The sequence below is a fragment of the Colobus angolensis genome, unplaced genomic scaffold (genome assembly GCF_000951035.1).
Source record: "Colobus angolensis palliatus isolate OR3802 unplaced genomic scaffold, Cang.pa_1.0 Scaffold21, whole genome shotgun sequence".
Taxonomy (NCBI): Eukaryota; Metazoa; Chordata; class Mammalia; order Primates; family Cercopithecidae; genus Colobus; species Colobus angolensis.
This window is the reverse complement of record NW_012115266.1, coordinates 6,545,464-6,558,770: the sequence shown is the minus strand read 5'-3', so window position 1 is coordinate 6,558,770 and position 13,307 is coordinate 6,545,464. Positions and strand designations below refer to the sequence as shown.

At 43.8% G+C, this 13,307-nt stretch overlaps 1 protein-coding gene across 6 annotated transcripts in view; it reads left to right on the top strand.

Annotated features, from left to right (window-relative positions):
* The first annotated feature begins 3,152 nt into the window (after positions 1-3,152).
* The window catches only part of RTN3 (reticulon 3), an 87,037-nt gene continuing 76,882 nt past the window's right edge, over positions 3,153-13,307 (top strand). For 2 of the 6 annotated variants that reach the window (XM_011942627.1, XM_011942628.1), the window contains exon 1: positions 3,153-3,606. In XM_011942627.1, coding sequence (XP_011798017.1) covers positions 3,465-3,606 — 142 coding nt within the window. In that variant the 5' untranslated portion in view covers positions 3,153-3,464. The remainder of the gene's footprint in view (positions 3,607-13,307) is intronic. The other 4 variants (XM_011942625.1, XM_011942624.1, XM_011942623.1 and 1 more) reach the window with 3 other exon arrangements.

Sequence of the window (13,307 nt, the reverse complement as noted above, 5' to 3'; positions counted from 1 at the left end):
CGATCTCGGCTCACTGCAACCTCTGCCTCCCAGGTTCAAGTGATTCTCCTGCCTCAGCCTCCCGAGTAGCTGGGATTACAAGCATGCACCCCCATGTCTGGCTAATTTTTGTATTTTTAGTAGAGACAGGATTTTTCCATGTTAGTCAGGCTGGTCTCAAACTCCTGACCTCAGGTGATCCGCTCTGCTTGGCCTCCCAAAGTGCTGGGATTACAGGCATGAGCCACTGCGCCTGGCCCCCCTCTTTTAAATTCATTTAATTTACTTGCCATCTAATCAAAGCACGATAGTTTTATGGTGCTTGGGGTTGTTTTTAGTTGCTATTTAATGTATATTATTTATGTATTTTTTTTTTGTGCTAACTAGCTTGTAAGCTCATTGAAGACAAGACAAACATATTTTGGAGGTCTCTTCAAAGTTCCCAGCATTGTGTTATACACACAGCACAAGATCAATACACATTCATAGAACTGGCCGGGCACAGTGGCTCATGCCTATAATCCCAGGCGTGGGAGACGGAGGCAGGAGGATCACCCTAGGTCAGGAGTTCAAGACCACCCTGGCCAACATGGTGAAACCCCACCTCTACTAAAAATACAAAAATTAGCCAGACACGGAGGCACATGCCTGTAATCCCAGCTACTCAGGAGGCTGAGCCAGGAGAACTGCTTGAACCTGGGAGGCGGAGGTTGCAGTGAGCCAAGATCGCGCTACTGTACTCCAGCCTGGGCAGTAGAACAAGACTCCATCTCAAAAAAAAAAAAAATTTCCAAGGAGTCTGAAAAGACCAGTAAAACCTCGTGCATATTTTGCTTTTTAACTTCTCTGCTGCTAGATATTAGGAAAATGGACTTACTTCCAGTTGGATTCTCCAGATTGTAGCAAGTGCTGTCAGAGTTAGGTACCAGCATCATTTATTTCCTTATCTAGCACCTAATAATGTATTTTGTTTGTTTGTTTGTTTTGTTTTAAGGAGTGGAGCGTTTAATAGACAAGAAAAAAGGAAGGAAGAAGGGCCTGGCGCGGTGGCTCACACCTGTAATCCCAGCACTTCAGGAGGCCGAGGTGGGTGGATCATGAGGTCAGCAGATCGAGACCATCCTGGCTAACACAGTGAAACCCCGTCTCTACTAAAAATACAAAAAAATTATCCAGGCGTGGTGGCAGGCGACTGTAGGCCCAGCTACTCCGGAGGCTGAGGCGGGAGAATGGCGTGAACCCGGGAGGCAGAGCTTGCAGTAAGCCGAGATCGCGCCACTGTACTCCAGCCTGGGTGACTGAGCAAGACTCTGCCTCAAAAAAAAAAAAAAAGGAAGAAGAAAACAGCTCCCCTAATAATGTACATTTTTTTAAAAACGCATGCATGTATCAGAATGGGTAGATAACTGGCTTGGTTATCAGATTGGCTATTATTTCCCTTTGCCATCCAAGAGACACTTTGCTTCATTATCAGCTGATGCTGTAAGTGCCAGGGTAAGATAATAGCTACAGAGTTATTTTGGGAAATATTTTTCTATGCCTTTTTCAGAGCATTGCAAAGGCCAGGAGTCATCCTTCCACCCCCTAGGGCTTTACCTGACCTTAAAAACCTCAAGGGCAGATGTAGTACACAGCTTGTTCTAGAAGATTTCCACTGATCAGATCGCCTTTCCCCTCAGTGGCAGCTTGACTGACCACCTCCCCCTTCATGAGATTGCATCTTTACAGGATCTGCTGATCCTGCAGTTGTACTTTGGGTCATTGATTGCTGCTTTAGCAATAAGAGTCGACAGCCTTGATTTTTATTATTTCCAGGATACAGTCCTCTTTTCTCTTTTTTTTTTTTCTTTTTTCTTTTTTTTTTTTTTTTTTTTTTTTTTTTTTTTTTTTTGACAGAGTTTTGCTCTTTCTCCCACGCTGGAGTGCAATGGCACGATCTCGGCTCACTGCAACCTCTGCCTCCCGGGTTCAGGCAATTCTCCTGCCTCAGCCTCCGGAGTAGCTGGGATTACAGGCGCCCACCACCACGCTCAGCTACTTTTTGTATTTTTAGTAGAGACAGGGTTTCACCACATTGGCCAGGCTGTTCTTGAACTCCTGACTTCAGGTGATGCACCTGCCTCCGCCTCCCAAAGTGCTGGGATTACAGGCTTGAGCCACAGCGCCCGGCCAACAATCCTCCTTTAACAAGGACTATGCACCTTTCCAATATTTTGACCAAATGTAGGGAGAAGGCTTTGAATTTGGCACTCCAGCCCAGGAAAAGCAAAAAATGAACAAAATCCAATATAGGCTAGAAATCTGGTTTTAAATACATATTCTGCTAAGGACCCCTTTTAGTCTATGAATAAAATTCAATTATGTGTATTTTGTGCCTTATTCTGAAATTTTTATTTTTTTATTTTTTTTTAAGGCAGGAAGGTTCTCACTGTGTGGCTCAGGCTGGACTCCAACTCCTGGACTCAAGGGATCCTCCCTTCTCTGCCGTAGCTGAGACTACGGGCCTCTGCCACTGACTGCGGAATTTTTAATATCTAATTTTATCATCGCCCATAATCACAGCCAACATGTTCTTATCTCCTGGCTCTTCTTCATCAGCTCAGCTTTTTTTTCCCCCTCTAAAATATGTCGTCTCTATTTGACAGTCTATTCGGAGGAAAAGAAAACCTTAAGACCCAAGGTGGATCCTTCTCTGGCAACAGTAACGAGGTAAGAATACGAAGCAGGTTCTGCGACTGCATTGCAATGTGATTGGAATGAGTAATCGTTTTTCATTCTGTATAGCATCTTTCTCCACCTACCAAATGGGGGGCCGTGCCATCTCTGCCTCTCGGTGAGGAGATATTACGACACAGCCAGAGAGATTCACAAAGCACCTTGCAGAGTGGGCCTACTCTACACTCTGGTTTTCACTTTTTATTGGAGTCACAGGTGGGACTGCATCAAACAAAAGATACAGACTCTGGAATGTAGGGGAAAGAGTTTCCAGATAATGGAAGCCCAGATAAATTTCTATCATTAAAATACATAATCTGCCGACCCTAAAACATTCATATAAAGAGGCAGGAGGGAATACTACCCCGCAGCTCCCGGATTCGGCCGCAGTTGTGGGCGGGGATTGGGGCTTGGGTACGCCCCTTGCGTCTGGTCCCCAAGGGACGCTCCCCACCCGGCGGCGCGCGAGGCGCCGCGTGAGGCCGGCTTTGCCCCTCCTTCCCGGCAAGAGCTCCGATCAACGGTTCTTGCGCCTGCGCCCTGCGCCGCTGCGCGCTTAGCACCAGCTCGGGGCCTTTTGTGCGCATGCGCGCTCGCGCTCCCGCCCTGTCCCTGCGCTCGGCTGAGTCAGTCAGTCAGTCGGAGTCTGTCCTCGGAGCAGGCGGAATAAAGGGGCTTGAGCGAGCTAGTTGCCGGATTATTCTATTTCCCCTCCCTCTCTCCCGCCCCGTATCTCTCTTCACCCTTCTCCCACCCTCGCTCGCGTAGCTATGGCGGAGCCATCGGCGGCCACTCAGTCCCCTTCCATCTCCTCGTCGTCCTCCGGAGCAGAGCCGTCCGCGCCCGGCGGCGGCGGGAGCCCAGGAGCCTGCCCCGCCCTGGGGACGAAGAGTTGCAGCTCCTCCTGTGCGGGTGAGGCGCGCGGGGAGCCCCCGCCTTGGGAAAGAGGGCGAGCGGGGGCCTGAGGGCTGGGGGGATTAGGAGGCGAGGCGGGAGGAGGGAGAATTACCCTCGACTATTGACGGCTTCAGCCCCGCAGGGACGAGCGTTTGGAAAATGGGCAAAGGGGAAGGGGAACGTAAGGTTGTGCAGGCGATGAGGAAATAACGGGGTGTAAGGAAAACAGATTGGGGGCGGGGAGACAGTCCAGTGGGCGTTAACGCCAAGACTGGGCAGGTGGGGAAAAATACCAGCTCGTGGGATAAAATGGAGAGTTGCTCGATGCGTATGGTGAACTGGGGTGATTTAGTGGAGGATTAGATAGGGGCAGGTGGGTGGTGGGAGAAACAATTTGTTAGATTTTTGAGGGGATGGTGGTGAAAGGGTTGCATTGCAGGTTTGCAGACAGGTGTTGACATAATCAAGCATTCATGATAGTCCTCCAAAATATTTTTGGCTGCCCATGGGGAAGATGAGGAAGTTTAATGGAAGCATTGTAGCCCATTTTTTTTGTTTGTTTTGTTTTTACTGTTTTCGGCTACACTCCATGAATGCCGGATTTTTCTGAGGCTCCGAGGTAGAAGGAGGCGTGATGAGAATAGCTCAGGGAAGATTTGGGAGGGAGCTGCTGATGGTCCAAGATGGATCCGTGGCTGCATCTGCAACAGCCTGCTCTTCCCTGGCGCTGCGTGGGGGTGGGGACACGCAATCAGTCGCTTATATTCTAGAAAATAGAGTCATGCTAAGCTATCAACATGTTTTGATTTCATGTTTTCTGTGGGCTAGTATTGATCGAAGTATAACAAAGGGGGATGTTTACTGCAGAAAGGGGGAGGGGGAGAACATTCAGACAAAGCGAGGGCTGGTTGAGTCCCCTTCTCCCATCTCTGTGAAAGACTAAGAGCGAAGCTGCAGACCTCCTTTAGTTTCCATTGTATACGCGTCTGCCTGCTGGTGGGAGCTGGCTGGCAAGCTCCCCTTATGCAGAAATCTGCAGTGCAGATGCCTTCTTAAGAGGGGGAAAAAAAAAACCCACCATGGGCAGGTGGTGGTTCTTAAAGGAACTGAGTCTTCGAAGGAAAAAAAAATGCGTTTTGTCAAAGGAAGGGCCGTAAATTAGGGAGAGTAGAGATAATTTTGCTCTCTATTTAGTTATGTTAAAGGTTTATGAGAATTGTTTTTAATGCTTCGTTGTCTTCTTTGGCAGAATCTTGGGTTCTAAAGAAAAAATTTCTGATCTTAGCCTTAAATGTATTATTTTCTACATGTTTTTCTAACAGTGAATTTTCACCTGTCTGAGAGCTTTGGAGCCTTGTTGGATTTTTCATTGTGGTTATGGCCATTTCAGTATCAGGAAGCTTTTGCAGATAAAAGAATGAGGCAGCAAATTTAGAACCCTGTCCCCTTTAAACCACCAGCCGTTTCTCCTCCAAATTTTTGTGTTCTGGGCTAAGGTTCAGATGAACAGCGACTTCCTTATAACTTAGCAACTTGATCTTTTTGCTTTAATCACTTGTCATTGCTTACTGTTCGGTAGGCCCTTTTGTGCATATCTTTTGGGTTTTCTTGATTTTTCATTTTTGATTCAGACCTAAGTTTTAGAAATTTGGCTCTGTAAGCTCCAGATAAGACAGATATTAAGTGTTGAAAAGTCATTCTAGTTAGCAGATTTGAAAATTTAGTCCTAGTTTATTTATAACTAAGTGGTGAAATCATTTGAGATTCATCTTTTTCATTCCTTTAATGCACTTATGGAAGAACTGGTCTAGTAGGCCAATGAAATAAGAGTATTTTGTTCATAGACACACAGGCATACCACAACCTAATTGGCACCTAAATTGGCAATACGAATTCAATGACATAACATATTTCGGTTTGGCTTATCTTTTTTCATGTAATCTACCCTTGTCACAATTTTTATCTATTTATTGTATCTATTTATTGTGTATTTTTTACATTCCTCTTTATGATAGTGGAAAAGCTGCTGAAATTATGTGTTTTGCCGAAAGTAGTAGAATTTATATTCTGAAGTGCTGTTCCAAGTACATGAGTTTGCATTACATTTTCCTTATAATATTAAATGCTGCAGTTTTCACTCGTTATTTCTTTCTCTTTTCTTTTTTTTTTTTGTTTTTGTTTTTGTTTTTGAGATAAGGTCTTGCTCTGTCACACACTGGAGCACAGTGGAGCCATTTTGGCTCACTGCAGCCTCCGCCTCTGGGGTTCAAATGATTCTCATGATTCAGCCACCTGAGTAGCTGGGATTACAGGCATGCGCCACCACACCTGGTTAATCTTTTTTTTTGCTTGTTTGAGACACAGTCTCCCTCTGTCTCCCAGGCTGGAGTGCAGTGGCACAATCTCAGCTCACTGGAACCTCTACCTCCCAGGTTCATGCCATTCTCCTGCCTCAGCCTCCTGGTAGCTGGTACTACAGGTGCTCGCCACCACACCCGGCTGATTTTTTGTATTTTTAGTAGAGATGGGGTTTCACAGTGTTAGCCAGGATCGTCTCGATCTCCTGACCTCGTGATCCGCCCGCCTTGGCCTCCCAAAGTGCTGGGATTACAGGTGTGAGCCACCACACCTGGCCCACACCTGGTTAATTTTTATATTTTTGGTAGAGATGGGGTTTTGCCATGTTGGCCAGGCCGGTCTCAAACTCCTGGCCTCATGTGATCTGCCCTCCTCGGCCTTCCAAAGTGCTGGGATTACAGGTGTGAGCCACCATGACCAGCTTTACCCATTATTTCTTAGTAAAATTTTATTACAGAATTTGTATTTCTTAGATGTGCTCTAGACATTTATCACTATTAGCACTTAAAACAGTGACATATAGCAGTACTTAGTATTTGTTGAATAAATTATCAAATTTACTATCTAGAAAGGCACACTTGAGAAATAAACTAAAGAGAGACTCTTTTCGGAGTCTTGCTCTGTAGCCCAGGCTGGAGTGCAGTGGTATGATCTTGGCTCACTGCAACCTCTGTCTGCTGGGCTCAAGCCGTTCTCCCACCTAGCCTCCTGAGTAGGTGGGATTACAGACGTGCACCGCCACGCCCAGATAATTTGTGTACTTTTAATAGATATGGAGTTTTGCCATGTTGGCCAGGCTGGTCTTGAACTCCTGACCTCGAGTGATCCGTCCATCTCGGCCTCCCAAGGTGTTGGGATTACAGGCATGAACCACTGAGCCTGGCTGAGAGACTCTTATCTTAAATGCTTATCCATTGCAAATGTGCATTCATATTGTCTAAAAAGCACTAATATAGTTTTGTTGGGCCCAATGCGAGATCCTCATTTGTCGGGTCATTACCTGAACATAAAAGTTTACCTTGCTATGTGGGGCCGGGCGCGGTGGCTCACACCTGTCATCCCAGCACTTTGGGAGGCTGAGGTGGGTAAATCACCTGAGGTCAGGAGTTAGAGACCAGCCTGACAAACATGGCGAAACCCTGTCTCTACTAAAAAATACAAAAATTCGCCAGACACAGTGGTGTGCACCTGTAGTCTCAACTACTTGGGAGGCTGAGGCAGGAAAATCGCTTGAACCCGGGAGGCAGAGGTTGCAGAGAGCTGAGATCACGCCACTGCACTCCAGCCTAGGCGACAGAGCAAGACTCCGTCTCAAAAAAAAAAAAAAAAAAGATACCGCAGTGTGTAGTAATCATTTTTATTGCCGAAGCTTTTCCTCCTTGCAGGATGTTTTCTCCATGTCACAGAGGAAGTGTCTCAGGCTTTTGTACCCTGAAAATTAGATGAAGTTTGTTATTCCAAAATTTAACTTATTTAAAATGTAGATGCTAAAAAATTACCTTAATTGTTAAAAAAAAAAAAATCTACACATATTGCTGTCATCGTCCAGCTTCATGTTCTTTCACCAAGCTCCCCTTGGTTTTGGAGACTCATCTTGGTTTTAGTTAAAGAAAAGTAAGTGATTACTTGGTGTCCTGCAGAAAACAATTTTGTCTTGACCAACCTGTCCAGTAATGAATTTTAGAAGTATTAGTTACTACATACAGGTAGAGAATGGGTGATGGCACTCTGTACTTTAATGCCTTCAGTTCTAGTGCAGCCAGCAATGTAGTATGCTTAGAGATGGGGATCAGGGGTCAGGATGGCTTCCCAGATTTCTGCCTTTGAAGGAAACTGAAGATTTCAGAGGCAGAAATTTCAGGTTGAGGTAAAAGAGACTGAAATATTTCATGTTCATTTCAAAGCAAGAGTTGCCTTTATTAGACTTCAAGTATAGAGACACGTCTATCATCTGAACTTTAAAAGTACTTTAATAGTTTACTGATGACATGATGTTGAAATTCTGTAACTTGGCCCAGCGTGGTGGCTCATGCCTGTAATCCCAGCACTTTGGGAGGCTGAGGCGGGCGGATCATGAGGTCTGGAGGTAGAGACCATCCTGGCTAACACAGTGAAACCCTGTCTCTACTAAAAATACAAAAAATTAGCCAGGTGTGGTGGCAGGCGCCTGTAGTCCCAGCTACTCGGGAGGCTGAGGCAGGAGAATGGCGTGAACCTGGGAGGCAGAGCTTGCAGTGAGCCCAGATCGCGCCACTGTACTCCAGCCTGGGGGACAGAGCGAGACTCTGTCTCAAAAAAAAAAAAAAAAAATCTATAACTTGCTAGAGACTGCTTTTTATTGTTGTTATGAAAATTGACTGAGTGTGGTGGCTCATACCTGTAATCCCAGCACTTTGGGAGGCTGAGGCGGGTGGATTGCTTGAGCTCACGAGCTTGAGACCAGCCTGGACAATAATGGTGAAACCCCATCTCTACAAAAAAACAAAAAAGCAAGAATTAGCTGGGCATGGTGATATGCACCTGTGGTCCCAGCCATTTAGGAGACTGGGGTGAGAGGATGGCTTGAGCTGGGGGCAGAGGTTGCGGGAAGCTGAGATTGTACCATTGCACTCCAGCCTGGGTGACAGAGCCAGACCTTGTCTTAAAAAAAGAAAAGAAAAACAGAAAATCATGATGCCAAAATAAAACTACATTTTATATGTTTGTTCATAGAAATTAGCTCAAAGCAAAAACAGCTTGGGCAATTTTTTGAAAAAGGTTTTTGCTTTAAATATTTATTTCCTCACTCATGAAACTTAGTTGTTCTGTGTAGTTTTTATGGCTTCATTTCCACACTTTGTTCTAACATATTAATCAAATGTGAGTATGTAATTTGTGTTTTGAGTTAACCCTTAAATAAAAAGGAATGTGGCCCCCTGTCCAACACTGACATTATCTGAGTGTTATATTCGTGTCAGATTATCAGTGGCAGTGTAATGTGTTAAAACACAGACTTGAGCTCCAGGAGTGCCTGGATTTCAATTCTGGCCCTGTCTCTTAATAATTATGTGTTCTTGTGCAAGTATTGAGCCTCAGTTTCTTTAACTTGAAAATTGGGATAATAGTGTCTACCTTGGAGTTGGTATGAAAATTAAACACAATTTGGCTGGACACGGTGGCCCACGCCTGTAATCCCAGCACTTTGGGAGGCCAAGGCGGGCGGATCACCTGAGGTCAGGGGTTTGAGACCAGCCTGGCCAACGTGGTGAAACGACACGTCTATTAAAGATACAAAAAAATTAGCTGGGCGTGGTAGTGCACACCTGTAATCCCAGCTACTTGGGAGGCTGAGGCAGGAGAATCGCTTGAACCTGGGAGGCGTAGGTTGCGGTGAGCCAAGATAGCGCCATTGCACTCCAGCCTGAGCAACAGGGTGAGACTCTGTCTTAAAAAAAAAAGAGTAAACACATTTATAGGGCTTAACACAGTGTCTTGCCTGTAGTAAATAATTGTACCATTAATGTGAAGAAATGAAATATAGATCAACAATGTGACGTAGACACATTTGCATTGTACCCTTAAATCCTGACCTTTATTAAATAACAATATATAATATTTGATAAATCCATTTGTAGGTTACAAACTACTCGCACATATTAATAGATACAACATAGCAGTTCAAGTACAAATGAGAAAGCTGTCTTCCTCACAATCAAAGACTATTGTTACGCCTTTTTTCCTTTCCCACATGTGAGTCAGTTGTTTCAGTTTGTGGCCCTTCACATTAATATCATAAAGCTGCCACCCCCTTCCACTAAGGTGGTCTCTTAAAGAGGTAGAGGGAGGAGCCAAGATGTTTCCCAGAAGGCTTGGCATGAATCAATATGCTTAAATACTTTTGCAGATTCTGACTATAATAAATGTTATGATACATTAGGAAACCCCTTTCAGTGTGGAAGCAAGCATACAGGAGACAGCAAGAGTGGTCGTGTCAATATGGCCTGCAAATGCCTGCTGACTTGGATTGTTTTTATTCTCCAAGAGTAAGAAGTTTTTTTTAATGCTGTTTTTGTTTATTGTCAAATTCACAAGTAATGGAACCACTCTGATCAAATTAAACAACCAGTCTACATACATTTAGTAGGTGTACCTTTACCCTAAATTGTCATTTCTAAGGGGTTGTTTATTAAGTGACTGGTAAGAACCTCAGTGTTTTTATTCTTGGTGTTTTAAAGATGGTCTGAAAATAAAATAAAACCAGTATTACTGCTTTTATCAAATTCTCCTGTGAGGAAATCATATATCTATCCTCATATAGGAGTTACCTGTCTAGTCCTGTGCATGTTTCAAGCTTTGTAAAATGAAGTTTGGTAATAAAGGAATTGGTGACGTGTTGTTGAAAGGAAAAGGGAAAGTTGAGCTTTCCAATTTTGTTTGAGCCAAGAGTATGTTTTGCAGAAAGACACTTCTCTTTACCCGTAATGCTAGAATTTACCATTTTTGTAATTCTGAACAGAATTACAACGGCTCCATTAAATAAATAGGTTTTCTAATATAAGTGTGCATATTTATTGTATGCACTTAGCTTATAGTTTGCATTAACTTTATTGTTGATGATGAATTTAGCGTCTTAAGTATACAGACTTGTGAAAAATTCATCAATTTTGTAATACAACTTTTTCTCTTAATTTAGCTAATCCTCTCTGTATAGTTCTAATTTTGGTATGTGCTGCTGAAGTAAGCACTCATAGTAAAACTTTTTAGATAAAAATTAGCAAGTCAATATTTTGTTTGTATAATTAACTTATTCAGAAGTTGCCCAGAAAACTGAGTTAACCTTCTGTTCCATTCATTTATGACAGCTACTAGTTTTAGAGTTATTTTGGATCATAGGGTGTGGTGTAGATGTTTTGAAAGAAGTGTGTGTGTTAAATAAGTTTAGCTGTAATCAGTATTGCTTGTGATTGCATCATTGAAGTCTTCTGTGCATCTATGAGTTTTGTAAGACATGTTCCTCTGTGATATTGCAACCTCAGAACCTCAGAGAGAATCTCTTTAAATACTGTAACAGGGTTTGCATTTTCATTTTACCTATGGGAGGAGGTTATCAGCAAGTGGCCTGCTCTTGTTATTTTGTGATTTCTTTTTTAAATTTCAAAGAACTATTCTTACCTGTTTTCTCCAATCAACTGATTTATTATCGCCTGTAACTATATCATCGTAACCTAACCAGAGGAGACAGTGAGCTTATCAGGAAGTGGCCCACTCTTGTGAATTTTTGTTTGTTTTAATTTCGAAGAACTATATTTTTTTTTAGACAGAGTGCCCCTCTATCTCTCAAGCTGGAGTGCAGTGGTGGGATCTCGGCTCCGCCTCCTTGGTTCAAGCCATTCTCCTGCCTCAGCCTCCTAAGTAGCTGGGATTACAGGCATGCGCCACCATGCCCAGCTAATTTTTGTATTTTTAGTAGAGATGAGGTTTCGCCATGTTGGTCAGGCTGGTCCTGAACTCCTGAGGGGGGCAGGTGAGCTGCCCCCCTCGGCCTCCCACAGTGCTGGGGTTACAGGCGTGAGCCACCACTCCCGGCCTCAAAGAACTATTCTTACCTGTTTTCTCCAATCAATTGATTTATTATCTCCTGTAACCATATCATCGTAACTTAACCAGAGGGGACAGACAGTGAGCTTTTTGACGTGTTCCTCATCGGTAGGTTGCCCTTCAAGCTATATGGAAGGACATTCTGGAAAACCTTTTGTTACAAAAATTTTGTCCTGTTATTTGAACATATTTCAACAGAGGGCATTGTCTTTATTTTATGTATGAGATCGAAATACTTGATTTTCATGATATCTTAACATTTGTGTACTGCTTTATGATTTAAGTTGTGCCTATATGTTACCTTAATTCAACAACTGAAAGCTCTTTGCCAGGTGCTATGGAAGATAGGTAAATAAAATGTAGATCATTCCTCTACAGGCCATATTCAGTAGAGGAAAGACTTGTATTATGTTTATCTGTGAGGTAGACAGGTAACAATAAAACCCCATTCTTACAGATGGGGACTCAGGCACAGAGAGTTCAATGCCTACGCTTTAAAATTTGAAGTGACGTGGTAAAAGTGGCTCAGTCACTCTTTTGAATTCAGTGATTGGTTTAACTTAAAAGCCTTAATTTCTGGCTCCATGGTTCTTAAGCCAGGTGCCTTTTTATTTCACTGCTCTACAGAAACTTTTCTAGTCAAGTTCACCAGATATTTTCCACATTGTTAAATTCAGTGGTCTCTTCTCCATTCTCCTCTTAACGTGCTTTCATAACAGCTTTTGACATAATTGATTACTCTCTCCTTGAAATGCTTTTTAAATTTGTCTTCTATGACACCACATATTCTCACTGACTGTTCATCCTCTGGCTCCATAAAATGCACCATTTTAAGGTGTTTTTGAGTGTATGCACAGAGTTGTACAGAGTTGCACAGCTATGTCCACTATCTAATTCCAGAACATTTTTATTACCCCAAAGAGAAACCCCATGTCTGTTAGTAGTCATTCACCGTTCTTCCCTCCCCTCAATTCTCTGGCAACTATTAATCTACTTTCTGACTCTGTGGATTTCCTTATTCTTGAGATTTAATATTTCTTTTTTCTTTTTTTTTTTTTGAGATGGAGTCTCACTCTGTCGCCCAGGCTGGAGTGCAGTGGCGCGATCTTGGCTCACTGCAACCTCTGCCTCCCAGGTTCAAGCAGTCCTCTCACCTCAGCCTCCCAAGTAGCTGAGATTACAGGCATGCACCTCCATGCCAGCTGATTTTTGTATTTTTAGTAGAGAAGAAATTTCATCATGTTGATCAGACTGGTTTTGAACTCCTGACCTCAAGTCATCCACCCACCTCGGCCTCCAAAAGTGCGGGGATTACAGGCATGAGCCACTGTGCCCGGCCTTCCTTGTTCTTTACACCAGAAATAACCCTCTATCTCACGGTTTTATTTGCTGTTCACTCTGCCTAGAATGCTCTTCTCCCATGGCAATAGACTCAATGTTTATGTACCCACCCCTGCAACCCAGCCAAATCATATGTTAAAACCTAACCCCCTGGCCGGGCACGGTGGCTCATGCCTGTAATCCCAGCATTTTGGGAGGCTGAGGCAGGCGGATCACGAGGTCAGGAGATGGAGACCATCCTGGCTAACATGGTGAAACTCCATCTCTACTAAAAATACAAAAAAAAATTAGCCGGGCGTGGTGGCATGCGCCTGTAGTTCCAGCTACTTGGGAGACTGAGGCAGGAGAATTGCTTGAACCCGGGAGGTGGAGGTTGCAGTGAGCCAAGATCGTTCCACTGCACTCTAGCCTGGGTGACAGAGCGAGACTCTGTCTCAAAA